Source organism: Lissotriton vulgaris, chromosome 6, assembly GCF_964263255.1.
Source record: "Lissotriton vulgaris chromosome 6, aLisVul1.2, whole genome shotgun sequence".
NCBI lineage: Eukaryota > Metazoa > Chordata > Amphibia > Caudata > Salamandridae > Lissotriton > Lissotriton vulgaris.
Genome location: NC_141694.1, coordinates 199,592,307 through 199,607,135, shown reverse-complemented (window position 1 = coordinate 199,607,135; position 14,829 = coordinate 199,592,307). Strand labels below are relative to the sequence as shown.

The 14,829-nt window shown below is 49.7% G+C and overlaps 1 protein-coding gene across 1 annotated transcript in view; it reads right to left on the bottom strand.

Moving 5' to 3' along the window:
- Nucleotides 1–14,829, bottom strand: part of TDRD6 (tudor domain containing 6) — a 2,323,386-nt gene that overhangs the window by 248,028 nt on the left and 2,060,529 nt on the right. Inside the window, exon 24 of the mRNA XM_086926239.1 lies at nt 13,106–13,225. Within this exon, the coding sequence (XP_086782365.1) occupies nt 13,106–13,225 (120 nt within the window). The remainder of the gene's footprint in view (nt 1–13,105; nt 13,226–14,829) is intronic.

The window sequence follows — 14,829 nt, the reverse complement described above, 5'->3', positions numbered from 1 at the left end:
CTCATGGGAGTCCCAGTCTTTAGATGAGCAAGGCAGGCAGGTGTTTTCGAGGTTGCTGTCCGCAGGGGACGCAGAAGTTTTAGCAGGAACAGGTTCAAGGATCAACAGGCCGGTAGGGCTGGGGCCAAGTCAGTTGGTGTTGTCCTCTTGTTAGCAGCTGCACGGCAGATCTTGTTTCTTGTTCTTCTTTCTTGTTTCAAATCTGAGGAAGGAAGGTTCAGGGTGCCCCTAAAGAACAAGTTACTTACCTTCGGTAACGCTTTTTCTGGTGGATACAGTATCTGCCTGTGGATTCCTCACCTTGTGAATATCCCCCTGTGTCAGCAACATTCGGAAATTATTTTTGTAGCTTCGTGCCGACATGGAACGACGTCACAGAAGCATGGCATCGTGCGCGGGTCCGCTGAAGTCACCGACACCATAATAGGCCCAAGTAAGCGTGATGACATCAGTTCTGCGCTTTTTTCCGTGCCTTCGAAGCATACGTACGGATCAACAACAGTAGATATACACATAAAATACACAGTATCAAATAATCAAAATAACACACACAGTGTGTAGCCAATGCAGGAAAGCAAAACATTAACACATTTCCATTAAATATTAACATTACAGAAAATCAGGTATAGAAGAGTGGACAACCGGGAGGCGGGTGGGTCAGTGAGGAATCCACAGGCAGATACTGTATCCACCAGAAAAAGCGTTACCGAAGGTAAGTAACTTGTTCTTCTGATGGATACATCTGCCAGTGGATTCCTCACCTTGTGAATAGTCCCACAGCAGTCCCCACTCCCGGAGGAGGGTGTCCACTCGCCTATACCAGAAAATCCTTGAGGACAGAACGCGCAAAGTGGCCATCCCTCCTCACCTCGGAATCTAAGCAGTAATGCTTCGCGAAAGTTTGGAGGGAGGCCCAAGTTGCCGCTCTACAAATGTTCCCAACAGGAACACCTCTAGATAAGGCAGATGTAGTAGACCTTGCTCTAGTAGAATGTGCTCTTAAACCTTCAGGAGGTTCCTTACCCGCTAGAGAGTAGCATATCTTGATACACAAGACAATCCATCTTGACAGCGTGCGCTTGCGCACCGCCTTGCCTCTTCTGGCTCCAACAAAGAGCTGGTCATCCACTCTGAACTCTCTGGTTCTGTCCAGGTAGAAGCTCACCACCTTCTTCGGGTCCAAGCGGTGCAGTCTCTCCTCCTCCTTGGAAGGGTGTGGGGGAGGATAGAAGGTAGGAAGGGGACCAGACTGTCCTAGATGGAAGGGAGTTACCACCTTAGGAAGAAAAGCAGCCCTGGTCCTGAGAACGATTCGTTCAGCATGAATGGTCAAGAATGGAGGCCTTGAACTAAGAGCTTGAAGCTCACTTACCCTCCTTGCCGAGGTAATTGCAACAAGGAAGACCGTTTTAAAAGACAACATTCTCAAGGGACACTTGTGCAAAGGTTCAAAAGGTGAACCCATTAAGAAAGTAAGCACAAGGTTCAAGTCCCATTGAGGCATAATAAAGGGAGTAGGAGGAAATGTATTTGTAAGGTCCTTTAGAAATCTTAAAACAATAGGAGATTTAAATAAGCACGGCTGATCCGGCAGACAGAGAAAAACCGACGGGGCCGAAAGATAACCTTTCACTGTGCTACAGCAAACCCTTGCTGAGCCAAAGAAAGCGCAAACTGAAGTATATGAGACAATCGAGCCTTCAAAGGGTCCATAGACTTCTCCCCACACCAAGAGGCAATTTGGACCACCTATAAGAGTAGATAGACTTGGTGGAATGACGCCTGGCTGATAAGATGACATCCACCACATCATGTGGGAGAGAAAAAGTATTCAGGTTGCCCAGTTCCATCTCCAGGCATGAAGGTGTAAGGTCTGGAGGTGGGGGTGTAGAACCTGCCCCTCCATCTGAGAGAGGAGATCTACCCTGAGAGGGAGACGGAGCGGCTGGCACAAGGAGAGGTGGAGAAGATCTGTGTACCACACCCTTCTTGGCCAATCCGGGGCTATCAAAATGACTTGAGCCCGGTCTTGGCGACTTCAGGATGGGGATGTGGAAATAAGCATCCTGCAAGTCGATCGACACCATCCAATCTTCTTCCAGCAGCGCCTGAAGAACCTGCGCAAGGGTGAGCATCTTGAACTTCTCCTGTTTCAGATACAAGTTCAAGATCCTGAGGTCCAAGATTGGACGAAGTATGCCATCCTTCTTGGGTATCAGGAAATACCGGGAGTAGCATCCCTGACCCCTTTCCTTCCCTGGAACCACCTCTATCGCGCCTTTTCTCAGCAACGCCAGCACTTCCTCCTGCAGGAGAAGCAGGTGGTCCTCCAAGCGAAAACCTTGACAAGGAGGGTAGTTTGGAGGGAATTCCTGAAAGGGAAGAGCATACCCATTCTCCACGAGATTGAGAACCCAAAGGTCCGATGTGACTGATTCCCAATAGCGCAGAAAATAGGTAAGCCAACCCCTCACAGGACCCGCATGATCCGGAATGGCAGATCTAAGGCTGCTTTGCTGATGTTGGAGGGGGGTGGGAAGAGGAAGGGGAGAAGAAGGAGGAGGAAGCTTGACGTCTGAGGACGAGCTTTCTGTCTAGCCCTGTAAGATTTGTACAGCAGAGTTTGCTGTTGCGGCTGTTTGTAGGCAGGAAAGGAGGACCTTCCGAATCCCCTATACCTTTTGCCTACAGTCCCCCTGGATTGCAAACACAAGGATCTGGCCGTATCTCTGCTGTCCTTGAACCTCTCCAACGCAGCATCAGCTTTTTTTCAAAAAAGGCCCGAACCATCAAAGGGTAGATCCATTAAGGCCGCCTGGACATCTGCTGAAAATTTAGAAGACTTAAACCAAGCCGCTCTTCTGGAGGCAACCGAAGATCCAATCACTCTCACCACCGAGTCAGTAGTGTCTAACCCACTCTGGATAACCTGCCGAGCAGCAGCCTGAGTGTCAACCAAAACCTCATTGAAATTTTTTCTATCCTCCTCTGGTATCTTAGGAGCCAGCTGTTTGACAGAATCCATCAAAGCATGGTTATAGCGTCCCAAGAGACATGTAGCATTTGTCGATTTGAGAGCCATACTTGCCGATGAAAAGACTTTATTCGCAGCTTGGTCCTACTTTTTTGATTCCTTGTCCCTAGGAACCTGAGGAAAAGCACCTGCAGATTTTTTGGAGCAGGCAGCCTGCACAACCAAGCTCTCTGGCAAAGGATGCGAATATAAAAAGTCTGGGTCACCAGGAGCCACCCTGTACCTTCTCGCAACAGCTTTTGAAACAGCAGGAGCTGTAAGAGGTCTATTCCATACTTCTAAAATTAGCTCCGTCAAGGCATCATTGAAAGGAAGCATGGGCTCCACAACAGAGGATGGCGAATGGAGGACCTCTGTCAAAATGTTCGACTTGAACTCTGTAGTTGGAAGAGTTAAGTTCCAAAGATCCGCCGCCTTCCTGATGACAACGTGGTATGGTGCCACATCCTTAGAAGGGGCATCAGAAACAGAGGCTAAATCCCAATCAGGAGACAGCTCCAGTCCACTACCCTCCTTTAGATCGTCAAAGAAATCCTCTGAATCTTGCAGCTCACCCTCTTCCATTTCGGCTAATCTGTACCTTTGCTCCTCCAGGAGTCGCTGGGCTTCACGCCTCGACCTCTCCTTCGGGAATGGCGTTGGTGGATCCGGAATCTACTCCGAAGGAGCCGGTGCCGAGCTCGGAGCCGGAACACCAGGACGTTGTTCTCAAGGTCGGGCCGGATTCGGCGTTGGTGACGAGGGCATCGGCGTTGAAGGCTTCGGCAGCGCCGAGAAATGCCAAGGCGGCATCGGAGCAGGCATAAATGGCATGAAGGGCGTCGGAGCATACGTCTGGGAAACCCCCACATTAAAAGCCATCGGACCCATGGGACCAGCTGGTGCTCCAGAGGGGTACATGGCTCTGGAATAGACTCCATACATCGCGTTCAAAAACTGTGTAGGGTCTTGACCTGGATCCGAAATGGGGGGGGGGGGGGGGGGCTAAAAACCCACAGGCTGCTCTCGAGGAACCTGAGTCATCTCGACCTCTACCTCGGGTTGGTGCACCAGGGTCGTCAAACCAACTGGCAACGGAGCCTCTTCTTCCTCTCTCGCTGGTGAATGAGAAGGAACCGGAGAAGGATTCGACACCCGAGCCGGTGAATGCTCCGGCGACACCACAGGCGAAGCCTCACCCTTCGGGTCCTGAACTTCTGGAGAAGGAGAAATCTCATCTTTACGATGTCTTCTCACAGGCGACTTCAGTCTCGATTCCTTCCCAGAATTATGTCATGACCCATTCTTCCTTTTCTTGTGCTTCTTCTTAGCCGATCTGGAAGCATGCCCCGAAGACGACCTTGAGTGCGACTTTGAACGAGACCTCGACCGCCGAGACTGCAAACTCTTCCTGTCCTTCTAGCTTTTCATTTTGGCAACCAGGAGCTTCGCCTCTCTCTCACGAAGAGCCTTGGGATTGATCTTCTTACAGGAAGAACACACCTGGACATCATGGTCCGAGCTCAGGCACCAAACACAGTCCTCATGCGGGTCCGTGATCGACGCACAAGTTACTACTTGTGTAACGATATATCTGTAAGAGACATTAGTTAGTGATAGATTCCTTACCTTAGAATATCCCCAGGCGTCGGACTGGATCCGGAAATGTTTGCGTAGCAATACCCCTGCACGTCAGTAGGCGTCGTCTGCGGCTCCGGGTCCATCGTCGGCGTCGTTAGCGCCGGAATGACGTCGTCGGAGTACTTAGACGCCGCCCATGCGCGCGGACGTCAGTTCTGATACACAGCTTTTCGGCGCCAGATACGCAGAGCCATGATAGAATCAACACTGGTGCCATGAAACTAGGGCCCTGAAAGGGGATGACCTTAACCCTAGATATCGGTTCGCAGAACGGGGAGGATGGGTGGGTCGGTAAGGAATCTATCACTAACTAATGTCTCTTACAGATATATCGTTACACAAGTAGTAACTTGTGCATCTGAAAGAGACGTTAGTGATAGATTACTTACCTTAGAATAGATACCCCAGCAATACCAACCCCGGTGGTGGGTCTGCGAACCAATATCACACCAGAAAGTCCTGGAGGACGGAACGGCCAAAGAAGCCATCCCGCCGGACTTGACTGTCCAGGCAGTAGTGTCTTGCGAACGTGTGCAGCGAGGCCCACGTAGCTGCCTGGCAAATGTCCTGTAAGGGGACTCCTCGGCCCAAGGCAGTTGTTGTTGCCGTGGCTCGAGTGGAATGAGCCCGCAATCCAGCAGGGGGCTCCTTTTTGGCCATGGAGTAACATGCCTGAATACACAAGATGATCCACCGCGAAATGGTCCTCTTGTGTACCACCTTTCCCTTCTTCGCGCCCACCTAACCAACAAAGAGTTGGTCATCCACCCGGAACTGGCGTGTGCGATCTAAGTAATAAGAGAGCGCACGTTTTGGGTCCAGACAGTGGAGCCTCTCTTTCTCTTTCGAGGGATGCGGAGGCGGAAAGAAGGTGGGCAAGGTAATGGACTGCCCGATGTGGAAGGCCGTGACAACCTTGGGCAGAAAGGAAGGTCGTGTCCGCAACACCACCTTGTCCGGATGAACAGAGAGGAAAGGTGGAGTAGAAGAAAGAGACTAGAGCTCACTCACTCTCCTGGCAGAGGTGATGGCAACCAGGAAAGCAGTCTTCAAGGTAAGAAGTCGGAGAGGACAGTTATGGAGCGGCTCAAAGGGAGCTCACATTAGATAAGTGAGTACAAGATTCAAGTCCCACTGGGGCATCACGAAGGGAACAGGAGGGAAAATGTGTGTGATGCCCTTTAGAAATCTATTTACAATGGGGGACTTGAATAAGGAAGGCTGAGCAGGTAGCCGTAAGAAGGCGGAAAGAGCAGAAAGGTACCCCTTAAGAGTGCCCAGAGCAGAGCCCTGCTGGGCAAGGGAAAGAAGGAAGAGCAGAACTTCAGAAAGGGGTGTAGAAAGAGGGTCCACAGCCTTTGCTGTGCACCATGCCACAAATCTGTTCCACCTGCAGGTGTATACCGACTTTGTGGAGGGACGCCTGGCTGCCAGAATGATATCAGACTTCGGGAGGCAAGTCAAATGGCCTCAACTGCCGGCGCTCAATCTCCAAGCTTCTAGGTGGAGACTGGACAGGTTCCGGTGCTGCACAGTCCCCTGCTGCTGTGACAGAAGGTCCTCCCGAAGAGGCAGACGAATCGGGGGATCGACTGACATGCTGAGTAGCTCTGGATACCAGTATCTTCGTGCCCAGTCCGGAGCCACAAGGATAACCTGGGCCCGGTCGCGTCTGATCTTCTCCAGCACTCTGGGCAGAAGTGGTATAGGCGGAAAGGCGTACAATAGACCGCAACTCCACTCGCGACGAAAAGCGTCTCCGAGCGAGTGCCGCCTTGGAAATTCCAATGCGCAGAACTGATGACATTGCGCGTTCTCTTCTGTGGAGCATAGATCTAACCAAGGCTCTCCCCACTGCTGAAAGAGGCCTTGTGCCACGTCCGAGTTCAGACGCCATTCGTGATCCATCATGCACCGACGACTGAGTTCGTCCGCCCTGGCATTCAGAGAGCCTGCCAGGTGTTGAACCACCAGGGTCACGCCCTGATGTTTCAGCCACTGCCAGAGGCGCAGAGCCTCCTGGCATAGGGTCCACGACCCCACCCCGCCCTGTTTGTTGGAGTACCACATGGCGGTGGTGTTGTCTGTGAACACCTGCACTACACTCCCCCGGTCAGAGGGGAGGAATGCCTTCCGTGCTAGACGGATCGCCCGCAGCTCAAAAAGGTTGATATGGAGCCGGGACTCCGCCGGAGACTAGAGGCCTCTGATCTCCGCCTCTCCCATGTGGCCTCCCCACAACTACGTGCTCCAAGTGGGGTAGGGAGAGGGATCTGCCACTGACCCAGTCGTGGTCCGTGAGCCACCACTGCAGTTGTCTCGCAGTGCCCTCCGAGATCAAGACATGATCGGACAGGTTGCCCTGATGCTGGGTCCACTGAAATTTCAGGTCCCACTGCAGAGTCCGTATCCGCTGTGAGAAGTTGGCCTGATATATGATGCTCACTAGTACTAGTGATCATCTTGTATCAGTCCAAACAACCCTTATGGTGATTGGTTGTAAGTCAACCTTATGGACCAGCTATCCTAATGGTAGCATGGACAAAGCAGTCTTAGGCTAAACTCTTTTGGCATGTGAAGCCAGCTATTTTACCACATATAACCCCTTGAATACCAAGTGAAAGGACACCACACAGGTTGTTATGAAAATAAACAAGTATTTATTAACTACCATACACCTCTGAACTCTTTATGAGGTCAGAGGGCTAAGCACATGACAAACTCCTAGGAAAAATACGTTTAAGTTTCACGATTTACAATGGTGCCCTAGGGGCACGACAAACCATATACTAAGTAAGTGGAATGTGAAAGTCAATCAAAGGAATGGAGCTGTCCAGAGGCTGTAGGATCGCTGGGACCACGCTATACTAACTTGAGGTATGAGGTAACTGCGAGATGCGTACAAACGTTTATGGACAGTACAGTTTTACGAAAAAGGTGAGCACGGACGTCCCAGACTAAATAGGACTAAAACGACTGTGGAACTGGACAGTAGGAGCGTCAAGCTACCCTTGAGCACCGAAATGCTCGTGTTACCTCACCCACAGGCTGCGGGTGCATAGGTGCCAAGTCGTGTCGGGTTCCGGCGTTGAAGTCTATGGAGCCTGGAGGAAAAGATGCTGCAGGCGGTCAGGAGGAAGATGTCCGGTGTGATCCAAGGGTGGATCAGTGAAGAGAGGAACCTGAAAGCAGAGGTGACAATGTTCAAAGTCACTAGCCAGTGACTGGAGTGGTACCAGGAGTGGAACCAGATGTCGTCGTCGCGATCAGGTGAAGGTGGACGCTTGTCTCTGCAGCCACGCGGACTAGGTGGTGTCTTCCACGACCAGGATGGAGGCACAAGCTGTCCCACGCAGGCTCTCGCTGTCGGCGGTGTCGGCTTCGGATTCGGAGTCAACAGGCCTTGGCAAAGGCAACCCACGCGGTGAGTGGAAACGGCGTTTGGAGTGGACCAGGAGGATCCGGGGTGCTCCTCTTTTGGAAGGGAGCAAGGGCTAGTCTGGAGCAACCAGACTAGCAGTGAAGATGTCGGGTTTCGTCGCCTAGGAGGTCATTAGCCAGCCGGCAAGTGACCAGACAACGCGTCGAGCAGCAACCAGGCAGAAGGGCCCCACGCAGATCTCGTGGATGCTGGAGGGCTGGTCTTCGGTGCAGGAGCTGCTCGGGGTTGGGGCTTCTCAGTCCCCAAAGCACTTGGACGAGGATGCCTTTGAAGTCGTGCTGGAGCGAAGTGCTGCTTCTTTCAAGATGGCCGGTCCCACGTGTCTCGTCGCACCCAAGGATTTCAGCTGTGCTGCAGATGTAGGTAGAGGTCGGAGAGGTCTTGGAGTCCGGGTCTCGTCGGGCTCTGAAGTCTGGATCCTTGCAGGAAGACGACAAAGGGAAGCCGCTGTACGCTGATGGTGCCTGCTTGTGCAGGGTGGACATTCCTTGCCCACAAGGGAGATATCTTCAGTCTTCTGTGGAGCAGAACGTCGAAGTCCAGAGTTTCTTCTTGTAAAGTTGATCAGGATAATCTAATTTGGAATGGGACCAGCTCCTACCTTTATTTGGCTAAAGGGGGCTGCACTACGACTAGGTCCCTCCTCTGGGCGGGACCAGGAAGGGGGGTGGTTACACCCCCTTTCCTCTGTCCGGTCTTGCGCGCCCCAGGAACTGGTTTAGACCGGTGTATGCACAGGGACACCTTGTGTGCCCCAGGCATGTCTCATTCCTTTCAGCCCTGTCCTACCTAATACACAAAATCCTGTCTGGGGTGGTGCTACCACCTCCCAAGGCAGGAAACCCTTTGTCCAAGCCTCCCTCGCATGAAGGACTCCCAGCAGCAGGAGGTCAGACTTGTGTCTGTGGTGGCAGCATCCATTTTGTGATGCTGAGGCTCGAGTTAACTTTAACCGGGGTTCACAGTTACATACAAGTCGTGTCCCTCTAGAAGGGCGCAATGCTACCCCCGTCGCCAGAAGTGGCGAGGGGGTAGTATTCCAATTCGTATGACACCTTACTCAACATGTTTTGATAATGCTATACCAAAGTTAGCATTTAACCGCGAGGATTATAATGCACTTAAGAGTATATGGTATAGCGTTTTCATGGAACAGCTATTAGGACTTGGTTCCGCAAGCTGCAAACGGGCTCAGCTCATGCCAGAGCACCATCTCACATAATTCCAAGCACTCTGCCTTCAGGCTTGATAAGGCCTGCCATAGGAGTGACTGATAGGAATATATGTGTCCATTTTAGGGTTAGATATAGGAATACTATATCAAAAGCAAAGGGTGATTACACCAACTTGTCCCAGCTGTCGTGCAGCCAGTTGTGTCAGATTTGGATGGCCAGCCAAGGGTGGCATAATACATGCTGCAGCCCCTGGTAGGCCCTGGGTACACCTATGCCCTGGATACCTAAGGTATACTGTACAGGGACTGATAAGGTGGCCCAGTACCAATTGGTATATGCACCTAAGGTACATGTGTGTCAATTTAGAGAGAGAACAGCTAGGCTGTGGGTCTGATTAGCAGGCCCACAGCCAGGGAAAGTCGTAAACCAGTGAAGCAAAAAGCAAAAATCTGGGGTGATCACAGGATCTGTCGTGCATTTGGCATTAAATCCCACACTGGCATCAATGCGGGTTTAATGTGCTGGGAAGTTCGGAACCAAACTTCTCAGTCTTCAGTGTAGCCATCATGGTGCTGTGGAGTTCGTAATGACAACCTTCCAGCACAATATACTCTTAATGGCATCACTGCACTTACAGTGCCCTGGCAGTCGGAGCAGGTTCGATCGTCATGGTCGAGGCCTAGGCACTTCAGGCACCGGCGATGGGGGTCCGTGACCGACATCAGTCGGTCGCACTTCGAGCAGGGCTTGAACCCAGGCATCCGTACCAGCACCGATAGTCTCGAAGACTCGAAGAAAAAGAATGATCAAAAAGATCAAAAGTTTAGTCAAAAAATGACTAGGAGTAGAGCTTCTCCGGATCTGGGTACTGTAGGGGCACAGGGCTCATGCACCTGTGCCCACACGACTGGCATAGTGCACCCAGCTAGAGGGGTGAATGATGTATGCCAGGGCAGTGTGTTTGTGGGCATGGCAGACAGGGATGTGTGCCATGTCGATTCTTTGTTTAGTTCTGCACCAAGACACTCAGCCTGCAAAGGCAGTGTGTGTGTCAGGGAACAGGATCCCTAAGGGTGGCACAATAAGTGCTGCAGCCCTTAAAGGTCTTCTCTGGTCACAATGCCCTTGGTACCTAAGGTACCATTTACCAGGGACTGACATGTGGCCAGAGATACCAATTGGGTTTTGGTATCAACACAGTTTTAGAGAAGGAACACACCCAAATGATGGTCTCTCTCACACAGCCCGTGAAGGAATCTGCCCGGAACTTCAGGAACTGCATGGTGGCTGTGGCTCGATGGATGATACAGAACTTCCTGAAACTAAACGGGGAGAAAACAGAGGTGCTGATCTTTGGAGGCTGCCAGGAAATTTGGTCAAATGACTGGTGGCCGCCCTCACTTGGGGACTGTCCTCCTCCCCATCAGTTTGCTAAGAACCTTGGGGTGCTAATGGACACTTCGCTTTCCTTTGACCGTCAGGTCAGCAGGACTGTCTCCACCTGCTGTGGTATCATCAGGATTCTTAGAAGGATGGCCCATTATCTTTCCCCCGATGCCCGGAAACAGGCCACCATGGCATTAGTCTCCTCAAAGCTGGACTATTGCAACGCCCTTTATGTGGGCATAAACAAGAGCCTTATCCATTGTTTGCAAATGGTCCAGAATGCGCCGGCGAAGATGGTTCTTAATCTCCACAGACTTGCCTCGGCAGCCCGAAGAAGCCTACATTGGCTTCCTATTCAGTCCAGGATCTCGTATAAGATTCTGTCTTACCCATGGGGCCCTTCACGGAACAGGCCCTGAGGGGATCAGGTCTCTGGTTCACCCCTACTCACTTAGTCAATCCCTTCGCTCCTCCAACAAAAATCTTGAAGTGACAAGATTCTTAAGAGTGAAATGGGGAGGCAGAGCATTTTCCTCGGTTGTACCTAGGTTATGGAACTCTCTCCCCCCCGAACTTATAGGGCAACCGTCGCTTGCTCTCTTCCGCAAGGCTTTAAAAACCTGGCTCTTTTCGGAAGTCTATCGGTAATAGTCTACTTTGGTTGATTACATCTCACTTTGACCTGCCCTGGCGCCTTGATTCCCTTGGGCTAAGTTGCGCGATAAAAGATTCTCCTCATTCATTCACTCAAAGTGCACCATATCCAGGGTGGACCCAATGAAAGGGAGACTCTGCGAAGGAGACCGGTGTAACTGGCAGGGCCGGACTGGGAACCAAGCCGACCCTGACAAAGTCCTCGGCTGGCCCCCCCTGGGGGTTGGGGGAGCAGCCGAGCTCTTTGCCAGTGTCGGTTTTTGGCCGATTTTGTTACAGGGCCGATTTTGCAGCTATGCTGCAAAAACTGCCCTGTAACAAAAACGGCCCCCACCCGTGGGGCGCACCGGGGGATTGCCCGGTGCCCGCTATGGCCAGTCTGGCCCTGGTGACTGGCACATTGACTGTGAACCACTGCGATGTGAGAAGGTTCCCTCTTGTCTGGAGGTGGTCTACAACTGACAGTGGTGAGCATACCTTTATCAGGTAGCAGTGCGTTATCAATGTAGGGAAAGAACCACGTCCGCTGCAACCACCACCATCACATTCATGAACAACTGAGGTGCACTTGTGAGCTGGAAGATTAGCACAGCAAATTGAAAATGCTTGTGGCTCCCCTTGAACTACAGACAGCGCCTCTCGGCCTGCATGAGGGAGATATGTAAATAGGCGACCTGTAGGTCCAATGCTACCATCCAGTCTCATGGATCCAGGCAGATAAAACTTGTGCCAGGGTGAGCATCTTGAATATGAAGATTTACATAAGGATGAGGCGCTTCCCATTTTCGTCACCAAAGAATAACTGGAGTAACAGTTCTGACATCCAAGGTTGGGACGCTCTGTGGCTCCTTTCTCCGAAAACCAGAACTTCTTGCAGCAAAAAGGGCAAATAATTTGCCTTAACACTGGCTGGCACATATTGGTACTGCAACGTCACTAACCTACGCAAACTATATCACACAGAGCCAAATGGAGCCACCCGAAGGTATGCGCAAAGTTTATTCCTCTGCAAATGTTTCCGGATCCAGCCTGATGCCTGGGAAATTCAAAGGTAAGGAATCTGCAGGTAGAAGTCTCGATCAGATAGAGTTGATCATTCACAGACACACATTATCTCCAGGAAGGTGACAGGTAACCGGTCTGTTTTTCCTGCTCAATATGGTAAGCTGCTTCCAGCCTGTGATTTTCTGATGGGCAAGGAAAGACTACTGGGCTGCATTTACAGGCATACCTTTTGCATTGAAAAATGATTCTGAAACATTTTTCCTTGTCATTATTCTACTGTTTTTTTACATTCCGATTTGCTTTTATTTATTGAAAATCAAAACAAAAATTTCAAAAAGAGAATCCTACTGAGTTAGGAAAGACATTATTTTGGGTTGGAAATAGGTTTTTTCAACTGAAAATATTTCAAAAATGTTTTTAAAGTTTCATGCATAAGCCAACTCATTCAAACAGGCTCCCCAACATCTTAACTGGCAGGCACATAGAGGTCCAAGAGTTTCGATTATATATATATCTCATCAATCGCCAGCTGTTTTTGATTTAGGACTTCAAGCACCTCAAATGCTGCCACTCTCAATTAATCTTAGATGTCCTGCCCCCACCACAGCAATCAAAAAAGGGGCTAAAAGAATATTTAAAAATGTTTTATATATTGCTGAAACCTCCTTCAGGAACCACCCTAATGGCGATAGAAGAATGTTCGGAGTTAAGATGAAAATTCCAAGATGGAGAAACATAATATGACAGGTAAAATAACATTGTTAACATTCAATATCATTCTGATAGTACCTTGTTCATCAGCAGAATACGACTTAAAGACCGTTTCATCATATGCTTCTTCTGGACAGGTACATGAATGGGACATCTTATTTTCAGCATTCAAAAAGACTTGGTCCTCAGGTGCTGTTTCTATGCACAAAATATGTGAACATGAATTATTAGACACTCGCCTTACAATCATGGACCACAAAAAAGATTCTGCTGTACTTCCATGCAGTGGGTGCACCAGAGGTAAGCTCCTTTGTGCCATCTGCACATGAGATGCGCCAAGTGCCATAACTCCGGACTATCTCATCATGATGTCATACAGCTTATTCTTTTCCAAGTAAAACTGCGTTTTTTGGACAACAAACGTCAGGAATGAGTGAGACTAATACTACACATACCATCAGGATATGTTGGACTAAGTCCTGCTCGCTCCCAGTGCACAATCTGTACCACAAAACCTATTCAGGTAACAGGTGGATTATCCAACCTCAGAATAGGACAAGCCTGGCTCCGAAAGGAAATTGTGGTAAAAGATCTAGAATCTTTTCGATTGGTTACTCATGCATACCCAAAGAAGTACACAAGCAATACACAACCCACTGTTTCAAAATCTGACGCATTGTGATTGAGTAAAATACATGTGCTGCAATAATCATTAGAAGGAAACCGAATAATGTCATTAGAATTATGAAAATGGTAAAGAAGATGAATAATTCAACCATTATGCTAGAACAGTGAATAAATGGTGGCATATGATTACTGTGATATGGTGTTCTCCTAACTAGCGTTTCAAAATATTGTTTGCCTAGGGTGGGTCAAATGGTATAACTCCCTTTCACCTGCAGGTGTCATCAGGTTCCCTATCTTGGTGTAGAACTGGACATTCTTGTGTAGGTAAACAGGAATCAGATGAGGTGGAATTTTTTGCACTGAATGTTCAAGGAGTTTTGATAGTGCCTATAAAGTGGCAGTGCAAGGAAAACTGAGTTCGAGGAATGTTATCCTCGCTTGTGCACGCAAAAGAATGCGTGTCAAATGTCATTGTGTTCAAGGAGAGAAGGAAACTTAAGAACGGGAGCATGTAAAAAGGGTGCTTCTTAAACCAAACCTAATGTACCTACGTGACCAGGGTAGCACAGGGCCTGTTCCTTGGACACTGAACTTCTAGAGCTCCAAGTTCTAGGTAAGAACATTGACTGCCTACCATTCTTGCCTCCTACTCTGGTGGGCTCGGTCTGTGGTGGATTCTACAGTTGTGCCTTAAAACAGAAGCCGTACCCATTAGCATTAGATCTTTGGCTAAAACATCCTCTTTATTAGCCTCTCTCTCAGCCCACAACTTAAGTTTTACAAATTAACATTAGGGCCCCTACCATTTGTGATTTTTTACTTACACATAATTACGACAGGTTCTGCACCAAATTCAGGCTTAGGGGTTCCTTAGCCCAAGCCATTTCTCTGGCTATTCCAGCCCTTTATCTTCTGATTGATACTTCTGTCTGCAGATTCCTTACCTTAGAATAGATACCAAAAGTAGTACCTGCCCAAGTGGTGGGTTTGTGGAGTGCACCCAGACCAAAACTTGCTGCAGGACTCACCAACTACAGTGCCATGCCCATTGGGCCTGGCTGTCAATGCAGAAGTGCTTTGTGAATGAATGTACTGACAACCACGCTGTAGCCTGGCAGAGGTCAATAACAGGCACTCCATGTGCCAATTCAATGGTTGCAGCCTTAGCTCTGGGG